Source organism: Petaurus breviceps, unplaced genomic scaffold, assembly GCF_028583685.1.
Source record: "Petaurus breviceps papuanus isolate PSGF00001 unplaced genomic scaffold, PetGlider_PUasm1.0 90752, whole genome shotgun sequence".
In the NCBI taxonomy this organism is placed as follows: domain Eukaryota; kingdom Metazoa; phylum Chordata; class Mammalia; order Diprotodontia; family Petauridae; genus Petaurus; species Petaurus breviceps.
The window spans coordinates 10716914-10739246 of record NW_027187336.1 but is presented as its reverse complement, the minus strand read 5'-3'; the positions used below and the strand labels follow the sequence as shown (position 1 = coordinate 10739246).

General features: G+C 37.2%; 1 protein-coding gene across 3 annotated transcripts in view; it reads right to left on the bottom strand.

Moving 5' to 3' along the window:
• Positions 1-21348, bottom strand: part of ACMSD (aminocarboxymuconate semialdehyde decarboxylase) — a 94457-nt gene extending 73109 nt beyond the window's left edge. The window contains exon 1 of one of the 3 annotated variants that reach the window (XM_069067811.1): positions 21139-21348. In XM_069067811.1, coding sequence (XP_068923912.1) covers positions 21139-21195 — 57 coding nt within the window. In that variant the 5' untranslated portion in view covers positions 21196-21348. The remainder of the gene's footprint in view (positions 1-21138) is intronic. The other 2 variants (XM_069067809.1, XM_069067810.1) reach the window with 2 other exon arrangements.
• Between the last annotated feature and the right edge of the window lie 985 nt (positions 21349-22333).

The window sequence follows — 22333 nt, the reverse complement described above, 5'->3', positions numbered from 1 at the left end:
GGGGATTGGCCCCTAAGCAGATGTTTTTGATGACTTGGCTTTGGCTTCAACTTTGAAGCCTGCTCCCAGAGCATCCTTTGTAATGTGACTGCATATGAAAGGAGATAACTGACTTTTCCTAAGACTTTTTGGCACCTAGATAACAAAAGCCTTATTTCTGCCCTACTTCCAGGATATGACAGACTAAGATAATGATAAGAATACCTGAGTCTTTTTTGTCTCATTGCTCTATAAAAACCTTGTCCTAAGAATCAATAAATGGAGTTCATAGTCCTTCCTTGAACTACCCACATGGTCTGGTCATTTCTTATTCACATCTCTGATCATGCTTAGTGCTGGACACTGAGCAGCCCACAACAAATGGTGCCCACACGGGACCCAAAGGAACCTGCAAGGAAGGTCCAAAGTGGAAATGGCCCTTACAAGCAGAAGGAGCTCCAAAAATCAAAAGTCACACGGTAAGGGAACTTTTTTCAATCAATTCTTAGTCATTCCATTACACCAGGCTGATATAAGAATTTTCAAACTTTCTATCACCATGGGTCAAATGCATAGGGATTTGGTAGGGGTTCAAATTGATAGGGGTTCAAAGATCAGGAACAATATTTTCAAGTATTAAAGAAAGTAGTGAAAGAAAGAGGGTTTGTTATTATAAAGAAACAGTTAGAGGAATTTTATTTAGTGTGTTTGGAACATTGTAGCCCTGGGTTTCCAAAGGGTGGTGTAATAGAATGGGAAACAGAAGGAAAACAGATAACTGAGAAACTAGTAAAAGAAGGAACCCAGCATTTCCCCATTTCTGCCTTTTTTTCTATGGAATATATTAAAGATATGTTTAACATCAGAAATGAAAGTGCCAAATGTGGCACAAACAATTAAGTTTAATTCAGCTGTCTTTACACAGTATTTATAGCAAGTCAACAAAGTATATAAGAAATATCAGGATAAAAATTTAAAAATATATGTATAAATTACTTGCATGAAAAATGTAAACAGAAGTTTTAAGGTTTAAGGGTCTCCTTTCCTCCAATCCAACTCTGGCCAAGTTTGATTGAAGGAAAGGCCATTAAAATAATGTTAATAAAAACAATAAAAAATAAAAAGGGAATTTTTTTCCTCAGATCAAAGAGGCAGACTAACAAGCATTTAACCATTTTCCTGCCTCATCTAAAAGAGAAAAGTTTTGTGTATGAGGATGCAACCAAAGGTTAATTTCATTTGGCACTAAGGCAAATTTAGAACATATAAAGATCTGAAAAAGAAATACTTCAGGGGTAAAAGCTTTTAACTCTAGTACAGGATTGGTGCCACTGGACTTTGTCCAGTTTCTCCACACTGTAACTGGATGTTAAAAGCCTTTTGCTTTCTAAGAACATTTTATTTTAGGAATCACTGAAATTCTCAGTACAGGTTAAATTAGCTGGAAACATTTTTTAAAGTCTCTTGTTACCAGAGGAGAGAGTGCTGAAGAATAATTAGGGTGTTTGGGTTGCCCTCCTCAATATGGATGGAGGGATGCATAGTGAATTGAATCAAGGGCTCCACAAACAGCAGCCCTGAGGGCCTACATGCCACCCCACACTTACTAGGCAACCTGAATTCACCATTCAGACCTTGCAAATCTGAAAAGAGGAGAAAAAGTCTCTGTAACTCTGAAAAAAGGAAAAAAAGCCTAAATTCTCTATCAATAATTTTTGCGTGTGATGATTTGAAAATTCTACTAATATCATAATGTTATTGTGATCTTCCTGAGTTGTGGTACAATTCTATTATATAGTAAAGATTGGATAATCATTGTTAGCCAGAAATAGTATCAGATAAAACAAAATTTTTATCTGAATTTTGTTGAAACTAAAAAGATAGAAAAAAAATTGTGTAGAAACAGTCATATTACTTTATCAGTTCTGCTAAACCCTGTCTTATAATGTTTGTATCTTCCATACAGAAAACCAGGTATTTACAAATTTACCTGTAGTTACAAAAGGACGTTACAGGCCCTCCCTCTTGTGGCTAGAGGGTATCTCAATACAGTTGTATTAACTTCTTTAATCTTAGATCAGATTAGGAAAAGAGAATTTTACCCTTCCCCACACACTTACAAACTCACCTTCCCCCACTGGGCAAAGGAAGGAGGGGGAAGAGAAATCAGTTACCATGAGGGCCTGGCTAATAAAAGTTCTGAGCCCCTGATACTCATAAAGAAACCAATAGTTGTCTGTACTGGATAAGAAAATCCATCCTTTTTATCAATCATTTTATATGATCTAGGAATACAACTGACTTCATTTGAAGCTTAATGATTTTGTTACAGCTAAAATGATTTGGCTGTCACTTATGGAACTTGTAAAATTGATTATTTACTGTTTTAATGCTAAAACCTAGAATTGTCAATTGATTACTGTATGTGGAAAAGAGGAAACTGGGTAAAAACTTTATTACATTCCTCCTGTATGTATGAGATTTAGCAAAGCGGGAGCATCATTCTCAGCCCCTGGTCTATATCAATTCCTCTTATTTTTTAATAATGTCAAGACCCCTGGACACTATCTCTATAGGAAAAATCATCAGACTAGGGATAGGAACTTGTTTTAGTTAATGTAGTTCTTTTTTTTTTTTTTTTTAAGCAATCGGGGTTAAGTAACTTGCTCAAGGTTACACGGCCAGTTATTTCTGGGTGTGGTGCTGAGTGTCTGAGCCCAGGATTCGATCTCCAGGTCATCCCAACACTGGAGCTGGTGCTCTTACTCGCTGAGCCACCTGGCCATCCCTAAGCAATTGGGGTTAAGTAACTTGCTCAAGGTCACATGGCCAGGTGTTTCTGGGTGGGTGCTAAGTGTCTGAGCCTGGGATTTGATCTCCAGGTCATCCTGACACTGGAGCCGGTGCTCTTACTCACTGTGCTACCTGGCCTCCCCAGTTAATGTAGTTCTTAAATAATGAACCTAACTTGCTAAAAAATTGCAAAAGATTAATAAGGATTTTTAACAATTGGCTTTTACACCAAGATAAGTTAAATTTGGGAAAGAAAAATGTTAACTAATATCCCTTATGTATTAAAAGACTTAGTAGATCTTTATTGTTTTTAACAGCTGCATGAGAATAAAATTAAGTAATTAGCTCTAAGCTGTGATTGGTAAAAATTGCTGGTTAAGATAAAAAGCATTTAAGACCATATTCACATTCCTACTCTTTTTTTCTTAGACCTGATTCCTATGATCAGACTAAATAATCAGTAACAGATATGAACTCTTTTTATATTAGCTTATTGGAAAATTTAATATTTTTTTACCTAAGATTAGAACATGTACAGAAGTTTATACAAACCACGTAAGCTCACCTTAAGATATTCCCATTGACTAAAGAAATTTTAGAAATAATAGCTTTTAAAAATATGTTGATCAGCTTCTTAATTGTTTGAGATTCAATTTATATACACATACACACAGACACACACACATATACATATACATATTGGGCTAAAACACTCTGATAGCTAAATTAGTTTTGTTAAGTAATAAGTCAGGAAAATAGAGAATGCTCACTGACCTCTGAGCAATAAATGAAAAGGTAGACCATGGGAAGCCCTTTAACCAGGCTTCCCTGCTCCCTCTATGATTTCAAAAGAATGGCCTCTGTGGATAATTGATTTAAAAGGTTGTTTTAAAACTATCCCATTCCATAAAGATAATTTGTCAGTATTTTGCTTTTTCCATTCCAACACAAGGGATGAAAAAATAGAACTCCCATGTGCTAAAAAATTTGTTGCACAGGCATTACAAACTATAAGAGATCAATATCTTTGTGCATATCTTATCCATTATATATGAATGACACCTTGTGTGCACATCCTTCAAAAGAATCTTCACAACAAATACTTCAAGCCACTCAGGTTAGTTTATTTCAATATGGGTTAGTCATAGCCCCTGATAAAATTTAGTTGTGATCTCCATACGATTATTTAGGACATAAAATGAGAGATAAAATTATTGAGCCTCAAAAAAATAGTAATTTGAAGAGATAACTTGGAGACTTTGAATGATTTTCAAAAATTATTAGTTGATATAAATTGGGTTCTTAAGATAGTAACACACCAGCTCACTACTGGAGATCCAACCCCCCAGCTCCCCTAAACCTTAACAAAAGACAACCTGCAGTTACCTGCTCAGACTCTCCCTTATCCATATTCAGCAACCTTATGTTAAAGTCCAAATTGAAATGCTAAGCTAAGAAGACCCTTCCTGGTAAAGTTACAGTTTATTACAAATAGCATCCTTCTCTCCTCTTTTAAAAAAAGCAGATAAGGCTTTTACTAAGGCCTCAAGTAAACAGATAGCTAAAAGTGTTATTTCCACTTCCTTTTCATCTACCCAAAAGAATGAAATGTTTGCTATTGTATGTCTTTTAAAGGAACAATTTCAACTTCTTAACATTTTTATGGATAGTAAATATTGTTTTTATACTTTAAGAAACATTGAGACTGAAAATATAAGATATTCTAACATTCAAGAATTATATAAATTATTTTTACAGTTGCAACAATTGGTTAGAAAAAAATCTTTTTTCTATTTCTCATGTTTACTCTCATATATCTCTGCCTGGGCCCATTCAACAAGGCAATACTTTAGTTGATAAATTAACAATACAAACTTAACCTTTGTCCTTTATCTCTGAATTCAGAATGCAAGGACGTTAATAAGTAATTTCACGTTTACTCGAGAACAGTCCAGGCAAATAGTTAATTCATGTACAAAATGCCTTCCTCACATACCTCCCCACACTTCCACTGCTATTAATCCTACAAGTTTAAAACCTAATAGTCTTTGGGAAATAGATGTCACTTCTTATTCTACCTTTAGAAACTTACAATATATCCATGTAACAAGTGAACACTTTTTCCTCATACACTTTTGTTTTGCTAACTTTGAAAGCGGGATAATCTTTGCTGTTTAAAGCTAATTAAGAATTGAGAAAATCAGCTACCAAATATTTACATTCATAAGAATTTGCACATACTGATATTGGAGTGAGATAAGTAATATCAAGCACAGTTTAAATGTGTGATCTAAGCAATTTGAACAGGAAAGTTTAGTTTTCCTGAATCTAAAACTTCAATTTAATTTTTTGAGCCATATGTCAGCTTTATAGTTCTTTTTAGGTTGAAGGTTAACAATTGATCATAACCATGACTTACATACCTATTTAAGGAGAATAAGAAATGGGAAAGAAAACTTTCAGTGTATTACTAGAAGCCTCTAATTTAATTTTTATTGTTTCCATTTCTTCAAGAATTGACTTTTTTAGAATGATATTTTTTCTCTAACATAAGATACTATGTAATTGTGTATTTAAATAATGGAGAGTCCTCTCCCTGTAACATCCCTCAGAAATGAAAAGACAACAGTCAATGACTATATTTCCATTCAAAAAAAAATTTAAAACTTAAAAACATTTTAATCATTTTCTGTGGAACCTCCCATTCATTTAACTTAATAAGGCTACATTATATGGACAGAGCAAAATTATTGTCCTTCAGTTTTATATGTTGACACCTGTAACTACAAGCATTGTTTTTTCACTCCATTTCCATTGTTCTTCATTCTTAGTGTAGGGTATAAAGGAGCTAGGCAGAAATCTCCAAGATTAAAATTAGAAGTGGATTTTATTGCTGTGGGACTGCTGGGGTCACATACCCAAGTCAGACAGTGAATTGGCATGAACAATATGCTGGTTTTTAAAGAGATTACAATAGTCAGGTTATGTAAGCTGGAACTACAATCAGTGATTGGTCAGTGTATATTTGAATTTTCCATTCCCTCGAAGTTTTTCCCTAGGCTGAGGGACAGGGAACCCAGAATTGGTGGAGATGGGGAACATTGGATTGGGGGGTGGGGGAAGAATAGAGCAGGGATTTTACCCTAGGCTGAAACTCCCGCCCAGCCCACAGATCCATTAGGGGAGGGAAGGGTGGAGTTGTGTTGAAATTCCTGCTTACAGATCAATTAGGGGAAGGAAAGGGTGGAGTTGTGCAGAAATGCCTGTTTACAGATCAGTTCCGGGAATAGAAGGTGGGGTTGTGCTAAAATTCCTGCTTACAGATCAATTAGGGGAATGGAAAGTGGGGTTGTGTTCAATATTAGGTACCCCTAAAGAAGCAAAAACCAATAATGCCCCTGCCTACGCTGGCAAATCATTTCTATCTTTCTGTGGCATCTATTTACAAAAATAAAAAGGGGATTTGGAATTGTACCAATATACCACAAAGGCAATTAGCTGGTGCCTTATATACCCTAAAATTTTTAAGCATCATTAAAAGTGGGTATACACCAGCAGAATAACATTTGAAAAAATACATATTCCCAGGTTAAGTAATGGAAAAGACTTGCCCCTTAATTATGTAGAGGCAAGGTTGTGTTTGTATTTTTTTAGACACTAATGAATGACCACTGAAGATGTCAACACAGAATGTCCAGGTGTGTTCCAAGGCTCAACTTTCAGATGCAGAAACAGAGAAGAGGATCAGAGGATCCCTCACAAGGACAGCCCAAGAGGAAATGGCTTGGCATCCCACCTTTTCAAAGAATGATACAGTCTCCCAATGGAACATTACACAATGACAGACTTCAGAGGAGCCTCCACTTCAAGAAATATCTGATTTTCTAATAAGAGCTGATTTTTGGACTTTTTAAATCACAGGGCTAATTGCCTCCCTCTTAATATCAGCAACTGTGTCTTCTATTTCTCTGCTAAGTGGGATACAAACTGCTCAATTTGTGAATGAATTGGCAAGGAATGTTACCTTGGCTTTGAAAACCCAAGACTTTATACATAAGACATACTATCAATTTGTTATAAAATCAATCTGTTGGAACAATTAGAAACACTTAAGACCAGACTCCTTCTCCAATGTAATTATGGATACACCTATCTATGTACGGATTGTTAATTGCATTGATTTTACTTTTGTTCAATGTATATCTAGTCGAGATCTTGTTGAACAATCTTTATTTTGATTTTTTCAGCTAATTTCACTTATGCTTGATATCAAACATCAAGGGTAGATGTATTACATAAAATTTTTGATGTCTTAAAAAAGGGGGAAAAAGGTTTGTCAAATTTATTGTTACTAAATTCACTGCCCTAATATTGTTAATGGTTTCAACTGCTGTGTTTGCAATCCAAACTGCACAACAGGTTAATGACTTATCAAAAAAATGTTTCTGTAGCCTTTAAGACACAACATCATATAGATAAGGATCTTTTGTATAAGATCAATTTATCACAACAATTAGTATTTGTGTTTAGGTGATGAGTTAAAAGCATTAAAAACTCAACTGTTACTTAGATGTGATTATAAATATACATATATTTGTGTCACCCCTAGCTTATGTAGTTCCTCTCATCACAATGCCACATGGGACAGGATCAGAGCCTGCTTATTGGGAGCATAGCATAATTCCAATATCACCTTGGAAATAAAAAAAGCTTTCAATCAGATTATTAAGATATTGGACATAGTGAGATCCCTGGGATTGATCCAGAGTTACAAAAACAATTATTGATACATTGAAAAAACCTCTATGCATCTGCTTCCTATAGTAATCATTATAATAGACTGTTGTATATTTGGACCTTGCATTATACACATTATGACATGCAACATTAAAACTTTAGGTGCTGACTTATATGCCTTTAAACTTTTTAAAAGGGGGAATTTGTTGAGAGCCAAAATATTTGATTTAGATTGACTCCTGGGGGCTTGGCCCCTATGCAGATGTCCCTGATGACCACACTTTGGCTTCAGGCTTGAAGCCAGCTCTCCAGAGCATCCTGTGTAATGTGACTGCATATGAAAGAAGTTAACTGACTTTTCCTAAGACTTTTTGGTGCTTAGATAACAAAAGCCTTATTTCTGCTCTACTTCCAGGATATGACAGACTAAGATAATGATAAGAATACTTGAGTCTTTTTTGTCTCATTGCTCTATAAAAGCCTTGTCCTAAGAATCAATAAATGGAATTCATAGTTCTTCCTTGAACTACCCACATGTTCTGGTCATTTATTACTCGCTTATTGCTGGACATGCTTAGTGCTGGACACTAAGCATCCCACAGCAGCCTCAGTTTCCTCATCTGAAAAAAAATGAAGGGATTGGGATAGATAACTTCTAAGGTCATTTCTACATCTAAATCTAGGGTCCTCAAGGCTTTCATTATTCATGTTGATAATCCTTCTAAAAAAAGCTCTGAATTGTCATGATTCCTTAACTTCCTAAATTTTGGCTATCTTCTTCATCCCATTTCACCCAAAAACCAACAGAATACCATCTAAGGCCTCAGTATCCCTCAAATTGTACCATCACCAAGATCTGGAAATTTAAAATTTAGCTCTGACTACAGCCTCTTATATACCATACCTCTCTTAGTCTCTCAGTAAACCTATGCTTTGTACTTTTCAATACCTTCAGTCTCTTGATAAATCCTTATTTTCCAGGTCTATTCTCTCTACTCTAGCACAGTTCTTGGCACTTAGTAAGTGCTCAATACTTCTTAATTCATTTATTAACTTGCTTCCATACCCAGTTTTGATCCAATGGTATAAAATATTAAAGTTTAGTCAGTTGACAAGCGTTTATTGGGTGCTTACTATGTGCCAAGCACTGTGCTAAGCCATGGAGATACAAATACAGAGAGAGAGTCCCTGCCCTCAGGTATGTTACATTTCTTTTGTTTTAAATGCTTTATTAACTTCTGATTTACATCATTCATTTCCGCCAGATTTTGAGTTACAAATTTTCTCCCCGTTTTTCTCCCACCCATCCCCCCAAACAGCAGTCCCACAGGATATCCCCACCTCCAATCTGCTCTCTCCCATATTTTCTCCCATACCCGTTTCGACTTTTCCAGTGGATCTCTATGCCTCAGTGCCTGTATATCTTATTTCTTAATTACATGTAAGATACTATTAATAATAGTACACACACACACACACACACACACATATATATATATATTTGAATATTTGATTTTAAAACTTTCAATTCCAGATTCATTCCCTTCCCCCCCTGCCACCCACCCCCACTGGGGAGACAAGCAGTTCAGTATAGGTTGTACATGTGCGGCTAATGCAAAACAATAACATAGTAGATATATTGTAAAAGACTGACTATATTTCCCTCCCTCCTATCCCACCTCCCACTTGTTCTATTCTCTACTTTGGTCCTGTCCCTTTTCAAAAGTGGGTGCTTCCAACTTCCCTCCCCCCGGCCTGCCCTCCCTTCCATCATCCCCCTCTCATCCCCTTCCCCCCCTACTCTCCTGGAGGGTGAGATCCCCTATTTAGTGTGTATTTCCCTCCCTCCTCAAGCCAGATTCAATAGGAATAAGGTTGACCCATTCCCTTTTGCCTTCCTATTCTTCCCCTCCATTGTAACCATTTTCCCTTGCCTCTTCTATATGAGATAGTTTGCCCCAATCTGTCTCTCCCCATCTCCTCTCATTATATTCCTCTCACCTCTTAATTTCACCTTTTGAGTATCATCCCTCCCTGTTAAATTGGTCCCATGCCCTCTATCTATGTATACCTGTAAACGTATATACACACATATGTTTTCATATGCCCGCATACCCTCATATAAAGACATATATATATGTATACACACACATATATTTCTAATCCCTTCAACTACTGAGAAAAGTTTCATAAGTTACAATTATTGTTTTTCCATGTAGGAATGTTAATAGTTCAACTTTGATAAGTTCCTTATGATTTCTTTTCCCTGTTTGCCTTCTGATGCTTCTCTTGCTTCTTGTATCTGAATGTCAAATTTTCTATTCAACTCTGGTTTTTTCAGCAAGAATGCTTGAAAGTCCTGTATTCCACTGAATGACCATATTTTCCCCTGAAACAGGATACTCAGTTTTGCTGGGTAGGTGACTCTTGGTTTTAATCCCAGCTCCCTTGACCTCTGGAATATCACATTCCAAGCCCTTCAATCCCTCAGTGTAGAAGCTGCCAGATCCTGGGTTATCCTGATTGTGTTCCCACAATATTCAAATTGTTCTTCCTGGCTGCTTGTAATATTCTCTCCTTAATCTGGGAATTCCGGAACCTGGCTATAATATTCCTAGGAGTTTTCTTTTTGGGATCTTTTTCAGGAGGTGATCGGTGGATTCTTTCAACCTCTATTTTGCCCTCTGGTTCTAAAACATCAGGGCAGTTTTCTTTGAGAACTTCCTGGAAGATGCTTTCTAGGTTCTTACTTTGATCATGGCTTTCAGGTAGTCCAATAATTTTTAAATTATCTCTCCTGGATCTATTTTGCAGGTCAGTGGTTTTTCCCATGAGATATTTCACATTGCCTTCTATTCTTTCATTTGTTTGGATCTGTTTAACAGCATCTTGATTTCTCATAAAGTCATTAGTTTCCATTTGCTCCAATCTAATTCTGAAGCAATGATTCTCCTGAGTGAGCTTTTGAGATTCTTTTTCCATCTGGCAAATTCGACTTTTTAAGGCATTCTTCTCCTCATTGCCTTTTTGAGCCTCCTTTGCCATTTGAGTCAGTCTGTTTTTTAAGGTATTATTTTCTTCAGTCAGGCTGTTGACTCTCATTTCATAATTTTCTTGCATTGTTCTCATTTCTCTTCCCAATTTTTCCTCCACGTCTCTTATCTGCTTCTTAAGGTCCTCTATGGCCTGTAACCAGCTTGTATTTTCCTTTGAAGCTTTTGGTGCAGGAGTTCTGACTTCACTGTTTTCCTCCTGTTCCATGCCTTGCTCCTTCTTATCCCCAAAATAGGAGTGTAATGTTGGAATCTTCTGTCTGCTTTGTTTCCTTTGCCTGCTCATTTTGCCACTCAATTATTTGACTTTTGGGCTTTTTGCCACAGTAGGACTCTGCCACCAGACAGGGGAGTTTTTGTCCCAAATGCTGGGGTTTTCTCAGCTGCCTGAGGTATTAGCTGGGTGCCCTCTCTGAGGTCTCCACACGCTCTGACAAGCTGGACACACACCCCAGGACCTCCACCCTAGACTGCAATCCAGATCCAAGCAGGTTAAAGCAAGAGCGATTACCCCTCAGACTGGTGCTTGGTCCCCCTACACTCTGCAGGCCAGGAGCTGAAGCCGCCATGTGGCACTGTCTGGCTGTGCCAGCATCTCAGCGGTTTCTAGCCCCAGGAGTAAAAGCCACGCACTCCCACTTACTGGTCCCAAAGTCCAGACTGCACTGGCCTCTCACCTTGTCCTTCGTATCTATGTATTGATAAATCTGGAAACGGCCACAGCTGCTGCTGATCTGGAGTCCCTCTGGCAGGTGGCTGGTCAGGCCCGCCCTGGGGCTAAAGCCTTGGCGTGATGCTGGGCTGGGCTCCCAGAGGGCTGCGCTGGCTGATTCCTGCCAGCCTGCCGGGTTGTCCTCAGTGGGAGGTTAGCTTCTCTGTATCATTTTGTGTGTTCTGCAGCTTCAAAGTTTGTTTAGAGTCCCCTTTTTACATGGATCAGGGAGGGTGGAAGCCAGAGCCCTGGGAAGGTCGTGCTTCTACTCCACCATCTTGGCTCTGCTGGTATGTTACATTTCTAATGGGGGAAGATAACACACAAAAGGGGGAAGAGCATGGTGGAGAAAGTCCTGAGTGCATGCAGCCTGGTCGGGAATGAGCAGCTACTCTCCTAGAATCCCTTGTATTCCCTGACTGTCTATCATTCTTGCCTGTGAATCCTTCCTGGGTGACCCCTACATGGTTTCTCCATTATTGCTTCAAGGCTGTTGAGTATCATTAGATAAGGTAAAGTAATTTAGTTTGATTTATATACTACAAATACAGTAACCTCAACTAGATCTTTGCTCACTCTCTATAATCCTTCAAATGAACCTTATTGTTCTTGTTCAGTTGTTTTTCAGGTGTTTTCAGGACTCTTTGTGACGCCATTTGGTTTTCTTGGCAAAAATATTAGAGTGGTTTGCCATTTCTTTGACCAATTCATTTTACAGATGAGAATGAGGCAAACAGGATTAAGTGACTTGCCCAGGGTCACACAGCTAGTAAGTGTCTGAGGCTGGATTTGAACTCATGAAGTCTTCCTGTCTCCAGGTCCAGCATTCTAGCCACTGTGCCACTTAACTATCCCAAATGAACCCTTCCTGACTTTTTAATTTTAACTTTTTTGCTTTTTTTTTTTTGGAAGGGGGAAGGTAGGGCAATTGTAGTTAAGTGACTTGCCCAAGGTCACGTGGCTAGTGTGTGTGTGTGTGTGTGTGTGTGTGTGTGTGTGTGTGTGTTTGTTAAGTGTCTCTTAAGCTCCTCTTCCTAACTTTGAAAAATCTCATTCTCTTCAGTGGCTATTCCAAATTTTTCATTCTCTCCCCTCTCAGAACTGAACTTCCAACTCCTACACTTATAAACCATTCAGTTTAATGGAAAGAGTGCTTGATCTGAAATCAAGAGGGACTTGGGTTAGAATCCTGCCTCTCACGTTTACTAACTGTATGGCTAGAGACAAATGCAGTACAGTAGAGGGCACTGGATTTGGAGGCAGAAGATGGGCTAAAATCTAGTTCTGCCACTTTTACCTGTGTGACCTTGGACAAATAATTTACCTTTTATACATCTCAGTTTCCTCATCTATAAAATGAAGGGGTTGGGCTGGATGACCTCTAGGGTCCCTTCCACTTCCAATCTGTCATTTTAAGTCATTTAAGCCTCTCTAAGTCTTGGTTTCCTCACCTGAAAAGTTTGTATAATAAACTGTAGTTCTCACCACACAGGGCTATTAAAATACTGTTGTTGTTGAGTTGTTTCAGACTCTTTGTAACCCCATTTGGGATTTTCTTGGCAAAGATACTGGAGTGATTTTCCATTTTCTTCTCCATCTCATTTTACAGACGAGGAACTGAGGCAAACAGTGTGAAGTGAATTGCCCAGGATCATACAGCTAGTAAGTGTTTGAGGCCAGATTTGTACTCATTAAGATGAATATTCACAACTCCAAGCCCAGTGCTCTATTCACTGTGCCACCAAACAAACTTTAAAACAGTATACAAATATTGGCTTTTGTTATCATAGCAGATAACCTAGCCTCCTATTTTATTGAGATTATGGTCAAGTAGGTGATGTGAACAGAGCCCTGAGACTGGAATCAGGAAGACTTGAATTCAGATCAGTCCTCAGACACTAATTAGCAGTTCAACCCTGGGCAAGTAGCTTCACCTCTGTCTGCCTTTCCCGCTTCTTCAAGTGTAAAGTGGGGATAATAATAGCAGCTACCTCTCAGGGTCATTGTGGGGATCAAATGAGATAATATTCATGAAGCCCTTAGCATAGTGCCTGACCCATAGTAGGTGCTATGCAAATACCAGCTATTATGATTGTTATTATTATTATAAGACCTCCAGAGAAACAGATCTTATTCACACTAAACTCCTGTTGAATCTACCCAGAAACACAAGTAGCCAGGCACACATAAAATAATATCAGCGAAGGCAGTAGAAGAAAATCCTAGACCCCTGCAGCAAAGCAACCATGAATTTCATGGAGACTTTGCCATCATCCATTTGGTCATTCTCTCAGAAATCCTTCCACGTCCTGGGGCTTTCCAGACGAAGATGTGCTTGCATTGACTACTGGCTTAAGTGCCTACTTGATGTGAGTGGAGTTCGTGGTGATTGCTTCAGGTGCTCGGTCTTAGCAAAGCTGCTCTTTCCCTTCCTTTCTATGCTCTCCTGTTACTTTTCCTCCCCTTTAATGAAGGACTCCAGTTGAACTCCGTTTACACTTGTTGATAATATTCTTTGTATTTTTCCTCTGTAGACTACGCCATGGCATATAACAGGTTCAAGAGTTTTATTGAATCTTTTCAGGCATTTAGAACCACTAGAGACTTTCAAGGCATTTTAATTTGGTGCTTTAACTTCAAAGGAATACAACAGTGATTTTACTGAGTTACCTGTACATTAATTTTTCATAAATTGAATAACACTTTCTAGAACTCACCACTTAAATAGTAATAGCTTACATTTATGCAGTAGTTTAAAGTTTATAAAGAACATTCTTCACAACAACCCTGTGATATATGTGACATAAATAGTATTATTTTCTTTCTATAGATGAAGAAACTGAGGTTCAGAGAGATGACTTTTTCAAGGTTCAGATATATAACCAAGGAGTGACTGGGACTTTGTTCCAGAGCACTACAGTTAGAGGGTGCTGAAAACATTCAAAAGATCATAGAAACAACAGCTCAATGGCTAGTTTGCAAGGTAATTTGTGTAGGAAACTGTGGCTAGGTAGAGCTACAATTTTTCCCCCAATACCTTAAATGATAGCATCCTTTGTATTCTTTCCTCCATATGCAAAAATTCCTAGGGGAACTGCCATATAGCAAATAAGAGAAAGAACCTGAATTCAAAGGATGTTTAGAGTGAACTCTTTCTGTAAAGTTAATAGCAAATAACCTCTAATTTATTTTCTTTGTGAAAACCAAACTTTCATGTATGGTATTACATAAAATCATGATATGTTTATTATGTTTTTTTCCTCCCTAAAAACTGAAAGTAGCAAAAGATAATTATTAATTAGCAATTAATTTGTACTTAGCAGGTGAGAATATACATATATAAATTAGAAACAATATCCTTAGATTTGCTTGATTTCCTTTGAGCACATTAGAGGAGGGGATCCTTACATGTTGAGGTTATCTTCTATATAATTACTTTGTGAGTCATAGGATTATGAATGTAGAGTTAGTGGGGACCATAGAAGTCATTCTCATTTGACAGACAAGGAAATTGAGGTCTAAAAAGGAAAAGTGACTTGCCCTATGTCATAGGGGTGATAAGTGACAGTTCCAAGATTTGAACCCAACTTCTGCCTCCCAATCCAGTACTCTTCCCAACACACCAAATATCACACACAGTTCTCACTGTTACTATTTTTTTTTTGTCAGAATCTTTATTTTTGGTCAAGATGGACTTTAGTGAATTTGTGATAACTCAAATGCAACCCATGAAATCTGTCTCTCCTCACGTGGGATGTTTCCCAAAGTCTCAGCAATAACCAGTAAGCCCAACAACACTATTTTCTAGAAAAAGATGAAAAGTACATCCTGTTTCTTTGATCTCTCTCATTTGCAATCAGCTAATGATTAGCCAGTGCCTTGTTGATTCTGCCTGCCCCATTTCCTCCCTTCAGCTACAAAGTGAAGGTCACCTTGGTTTGCCTATTAATATTTAAAAAGAAAAGATGGGCTTAAAAGAGGCATTGATTCTTTCAATGAGGCCCAAGGTTCTAAAATGATACCTAAGACCATATTATTCTTTTAATGCCTTTATTAAGGAGTTTGCAAAAAAACAAATGGAAAAGAAAAAGAAAGGAATGGTAAGAAAAGCAGATGAAAGAGAGGGAAAGAATATTCTGCAGTTGCATTGTATACTTCAAGAAATATATATGTATCTATCTATAAAGCAATTGGGGTTAAGTAACTTGTCAAGGTTACATGGCTAGTTATTATTTTTGTGTGGGTACCCAATATCTGAGGCTGGAACTGATCCCGGGTCTCCTGATGCTGCGGCCGACGCTCTTACTGCGCCACCTGGCCACCCCAAGAAATATTTTTAAAATAAAGGAAAGCCTTTATGTTACATCTAATATACTTTATACTGTAACCTCCCTAGGGTCCTTGAAGAAGGAAAGTATGATATTAAGTTTATTTGTGTCTCTGGCATCTTTATTTGCTCCATTAACCCAAGTTTGCACATGTATTTAATGTTATTGAGTTTCTGGTTATGTGCCTAGTCATTGAATTTGTATTGATATCTGTGTTCACAATTAGAAAACTGTTATAGAATAAGTTTGATGGTTTGGTCCATTGCTTGGAAATCAAGCTGAAGTCTTTGAAGAAAAACTCTTTGTGGATTGACATGGCAGAAGTTCAGGAGAACATTGTGGGATATCTTGAATGAAGCATCATGTTACTAAGATAACTAGACTAGTAGAAGATCTGAATTCTTTTAAAAAGGTTTCTTAACTTTGAAATTTATGAAATAAAATAAGCATTTCCATAGCATAATATAGTAAAAAAAGATGATTGAACATGCAACTGCAAAGCATTATGTACAACTTTCTATCCCTTTTAAATATATAATGAAGTTATCATGTAATTTTCCATTTGCATCCAGAGAAAGAACTGATGAAAAGAAGTATGTACACAATGATTTTACACAAACACACACACATCATGTCATGGTAGTCATCTCTAGGGTTGGGGTGGAGGGGGGGGAGAAAGGAAAAAAATGTCTGGATTCTAATACAGGTCTAATACACACAGATGATGTGTGATGATAAGCAAATGGAAAGCCTACTGATTTTGCACTCAGGGTACCTGGGTTCCAATTCTTTTCCTTCCACTTCTTTCTTCCCTAGTGTGGGGAGCTAATCAGAAGAAGCAGTGGACATGAAAGAAGCTAGTCACATAATGCTATTTAGTGTCATGATTGAAAGGGAGCAGGGGAAAGTTGGACATGAGATCAATCTTGCATGTATTGAGGAAATTATTTCTGGTATACAGTTTATGGGAATATGCTCCCCCAATATTTAAGCCTCTAGCTTCTGGTTATAGAAGTCTATAACTTACAGTGTTAGAGGGTTGTTTGAGGCTCATAGAGTTTGAGTGACTTGTCTGTGGTTATAATGACAAGCACAGAATATGAATCCAGGTCTTCCTGATTCACATCCAACACCCTATCTACTACATCAGTCTGGCCCCCCTCTTAAAAACCCAATTCAGGTTCTGTTTTCTCTTAGTATGTGGTTGATAACTCTCTTGTCACTTATCCCATTTGACTTTTACTTATTTACTTGTTTTTTCTTCTCTACTGGGATATAAGCTCCTTGAGGGTAAAAATTCATCTTAGTAACCCATAGTACCCAGAACAGTGTAAATACTGAATGGATTTAAATGTTACTATTTAATTAGCTGCCAACCCACAAAGTTAAACTGGGTGGTTTATGGGGTTGTGGGGGAGTGGGGATGGTTATAGACTGTGTTTAGCCCAAAGTTTCTGGGAGCTATGGAGAACTGGATGCACAAAATGGATTAGCATATGTTGTAAGTCATTCCCGTTTGTATTGTAACTGCTCCCATTGACTAGATTCAGAGAAAGGAGCTTGTAGAACCACAGATTTAAAGCAGAAAGAGACCTTAGAGGCTATTGAGTCTAGCCCTTCATTTTATGGATTAGCAAACTAAAATATGTAATGCTTAAATGACTGGTCCAAAGTCACACAGTTAATAAGTGTCTAAAGCAGGAACTGATTCCAGGTCTTGCTGACTCCAGGTCCCGTGCCCTATTTATGCCTCCAGACTGCCTCAATTAGAGTGTTTCTTAGGATTCAGAGAAGCGGAATTGCCTAGTTGTTCACTTATTCTGACACATTTGAATATCTTCTTTTCCTTGCATTTGATATCCTGGCACTGGGCCTCTTAAGTACATCAGCAAAATCACACCTCCTCCACAGTCTCCCACCTGCTGGCCTTGGCTAATTATCAATGAGGTCAAATCTGTTTTCCACATTTGTCCTACAGTTGCTCAGTGTCCTCATACTACCAGTCAGTTGTTCAAAGTCCTTTCTTGAATTATCTGACTCAGGCTTACTTTCTATTCCATCCTGTATTCCTGTTCCAAAATGATTTTCTTCCATAGGATCATAGAGCTTTAAAACTACAAAGAATTTATGTTTAGTTCACCCATCATTTTATAGAGGAGTTAAAGACACTATCTGTGGGACCCTGAGCAAGTTACTTAACCTCTGTTTGACTCAGTTTTCTCATCTATGAAATAAGAATAATATATAGCATTTACTTCCCAGCGTTGTTGTGAGGATCAAATGAGATAATATCTGTAAAATGTTTAGCATTATGCTTGGCACATGGTAAGCTCTATGTAAAGTTAGCTATTATTATTACAATTATAATGATTATGAGGACATGGTCAACATCACACCTTGAGTTAATGGAAGAGCCTGGATTAAGACCTCAGACTTCTGATATGTATGTGTGTTCTTTCAATTATTTATGAACCATCCATGTATGCTTTATGCAGCACATAGCATCTTCTCCTATAAAAATTCTTATTCCCTCACTGTACAATCTCAGCAAAATATTAGAAGGAAAGCAAGCAGACTAAGTTAATTCACACTAAGATGTGAATGACTGTTAAGTATTACCAGGTTCTGAAAATGGATTATATTTTCTTCCCAGAGCTTTTAAAAATATCATTAGCAAATGGCCCTTTAATATATAGAATTTCAGGCAGGTACCAAGCAGAGTGTTATTGGGGAGAAATTTTGAGGCAGGGGACATTTCAGTGCCTGCTTAAATGATAGCTGTGGGAAAAACTGGCACCACTCTTACTCCTGGGGCCTGTTCTTAAGAGTCTTTGACCATCTTCCCTTTTACTCAAATGAAAATTGGTATGTAAGAATTGCTTAAAATGACCTTAGCAATGTGGGGCCTGGGATTTTCTCATCTTTCTGCTTCTGCAATGTTGCAGATTCTTCTGGCTCTGTACATTTGGGAAGCAATGGACAATGATAGATCTTGTGAGTCATTTCAGAGACTCTCAACTGTGTGATATTCCAGGGCAGGATAAAGAGAGTTAGCTGTTATTGGAAGTTCTTAGGATTTATTTCCCAGTGGATGGGAATCTAGTTTTGGAATTTGGTGATACTGGACTCCACTATAGAGAACTGAGTTCACTGCTTATTTTTCTTGTTTTTTTTTTTTTTTTGTATGAATCAAACCAGATCTTCCTAGTATCTAAGCTGTTCAAGGTAAAAAAAAAAAACACCAACAACAAAAAACTGTGATGTTCAGTCATATAGACTGCAATAAAATTACTAATATTTCCTAGCTCTAAACGCACTGAATACTATCCTCCAAGCAAATATGTCTAACTGCTCCTGTCTTAAAAACGTATGAATTGAGATCTTTTAGTGCTTGTATTTCTTGAAAGAATTAATATCGAAGAGAGTCTACTTATCCTTCAGGAATACACACCTGGGGCAAAAGGACCCCAAGGAGCAAGTTTTCAGCAGAGATGTCATAGCTACATTATTTTTGTTTGGTTTTTGTTATTAACTAGAAAGGTGGTAGGGAGGAAGCAACTTTCAAAGACCTCTATTGATGACAGTTACAAAAATGTGTAGTCAGGGTTTGTAGCTTCTTTTTTCTTTTTCTGCCTTTTTTTTTTGGAGAGGGGAAGGTAGGGCAATTGGGGTTAAGTGACTTGCCCAAGGTCACATGGCTAGTTTTGTGTCAAGTGTCTGAGGCTGGATTCGAACTCAGGTCCTCCTGACTCCAGGGCTGGTGCTCTGTTCACTGTGCCACCTAGCTGCCCTGGTTTGTAGCTTTTCTTAAGATTTTAAAAAAATTGATGTTTTGATTATATATTAAATTCATTTGAAACTAAGAATAAAAAAGGAAGAATTTTAAAAACAAAGCATTTGAGCAAAACCAATCATTCCTTCAACATATAGTGTGGTAGTATAGGTAATATTTCACATCCCTCCCACTTCCTCAAAAAAGAGAGAAAGGTACATTTTCTTATCTCTTCTCTAGGGCCAAATTTCCAGGTCATAATTTCATTGTTTTTAGTTTCTTTTCCCTTTCCCCCCATGTGTTGTTAGAGTCATTTTTCTATGTTCTTTTCCTAGTTCTGGTCTACAACATTTCAAAAGGGGCCATTTCAGAATTTAATCTCTTGGCTGCTAGTATTGGGGAGCCACATGTTCCTGAGTAATTAATTCTTGGAGGGAGGTAACATTTTGAGCTTTTATCTGTATCATTATATGAAAGAAAATTTAGGATTACCACTCCTCCAGAGCACATGGTTAGGGAAAAATAAGTTTACTTGTGCCTGGAATAAAATTTAAATGAGATTTTAGAGTTAGTTTATTTTTTCTTAACTTGAATTAGAGGAGGTAGACTATTCTCAGTAGTGTAAAAATTCTGGAAGATTGCATACTGTATTTTAAAAAAAGAGTGAAAGGCTTATCCCAGCTTAAGCTAAGATGAAAACTATTTTAACTTCATTAAAAAAAAAAAAACTACTTCTCTTCTCTGACTTCACTAAAGAACTTTCATTCACAAGTTCATTGCAAAAAAAGGAAAGGCAAATTTTGGACTTTAGGAAATCCCACATTGTACTCTTTAGACAAACCTATTTTACAGAGGACATGTCCTTTATTTTAGTTTCTGAGATTATAGCTTCTTTATTCTTCATAACAAATCTATCAAGCATAAGGCAAACAGAAAAGCAAACTAGACAGGAATGGGATTTAGAGTTGGCTGAGACTTTAGATTCAGAGGATGTTGAATCCACCTCCCTCATTTCCAGATGGGGAAAAACCAATGCCCAGAAAGGAGAGCTGGGATTTGAACCCAGGTTTTCTGCATATAGAATCAGAAAACAGCTTTCAGATCCTGGCTCTGTGACTTTCTTCCTTTCTGACCTGGTGCAGACAACCTTTCTAGACTTTCATTTTCCCCACTTGTAAAATGAAAACGGACTCTATGATCTGGGAGAACACTCTCAGTTTCTAATCTTATCATCTGAAGTTCTGCCAAAAGCCATGGGCAAAAGATGAAAAGTCCATGCACCACTCTCTAAAAACTATTACCCAAACCTTGTAAAACAGCCAGGCTTTCAATGTTCTGGGAAGATTACGCAAATGAATTTGATGGTCATTTACTTGCAAGTCCCAATTTTCAATTCTGCAGCTGTGACACATCCCTGTGCATCTGTTTGTTCATTTACAATTTGATTTAAACCAAATAAAGCTGTTTGACTTCTGCTAGACAGATTTGTGATCCACAGGGGGTGAGATTTGGCAATAATAATAATAATAACAACAATAATGACAATAGTAATTTGAAAAGTAGTAAAGCTCTGATTCCTTGACAAATTATTTCTCAAAACAAATGTTAGAGGTGTGGAAAACAAGCTTAAAATCAATAACAATGAAATCACACAAAATTAAGAAAGCCTAACATCTTATTCCCACAGAAAGAGAGAAGATTATAACATAAACATGGAAAAATCACAGAGGGGAATAGGAGCTCAGCAAGGTCAATTAAAGTTACCTTTTTCAGGTCAGGCCATTCTTTAGGCAAAATATGACTGTGGATGTCAATTTTCATCTCCAAAGTTTCAACTGAAGACACGTATTAAAAAGAAGATGTTGTTTTGTCCAATGATACCTGTGCAGGCCATTGAGTTAATCAAGTTCCTTGAATTTCTACAAAGATTTAACCTCCCTAGCCAATCAGTAGCTTGGGTCTCTTGAGCTGGAATCTCATTGGAGCTGTCTCATTCGAGTTAAAAGTATTCACTGTTTGTCAGATCTGCTATGGGTCAGCAACCCTTAAAGCAATTCTCCCTGTGCTAATTGTTAAAATCTGGACTCTGGCTCACCTCACAAAGCTAAAAATAGAGTAGGCTGCTTCAGGTTAGAGTAGGATTAAAAAAAATGCTTATATCATAGAAATAGAAGGGGTCTTAGAGGTTGTCTAGTTTAAGTCCCCCATTTTACAGATGAAGAAACTGAAGCTCAGGGAGGTTAAGTGATTTGCCCAGTGTCACACAAGAAAGAAGAATCAGTGGTAGGATTTAAATACAAGTCCTCTGATTCCAGAACCAGTGTTCTTTCCACTATACCACACTGATTTAAAAATGGATTTATATAAAAAAAAGCAGGTTAGAAACATTTTAGGGGATATTTAAAGTATTTGAGGAGTTCATTTTTTCTATCTGTTTTATATTTGTCAATAGGCAAGGGTAATACATGTAGGATAAAAGCTTCTGTTTTAGAACACTTAGTATTAGGTGGATTTGATGTAGAGATTGACCAAGAGTTAAGAGCTGAAGCTGACTTCAAAGTTTTTGAGAAATAGGTATATATTTTCTTCTATTCCCATTCATTAATCACAAGAGATTTTTTCTAAAATTCTATTAAGACCCTATTTTTTTTTTTGTCTTTTTGTTAGATTTGTTTAGGCCTTAAAAAGACACATTAAGGTTTCCAACTACTCTAGTTTTTATGCTTATTTTTCCCTGTAAATCAATTAACTCTTCCTTTAAATACTTGGATGCTATGCCATTTGGTACACATATATTAGCTATTGATATTGTTTAATTATCTGCAGTGCCTTTAAGCACAATGTAATTTCTTTGCTTATCATCTTTAACCATTTCAGTTTTTAGTTTTGTCTGTCTGAGATTATGATTACCACTCCTGTTTTTTTTTCCCCTTTTGGAGGGCAATTGGGGTTAAGTAAC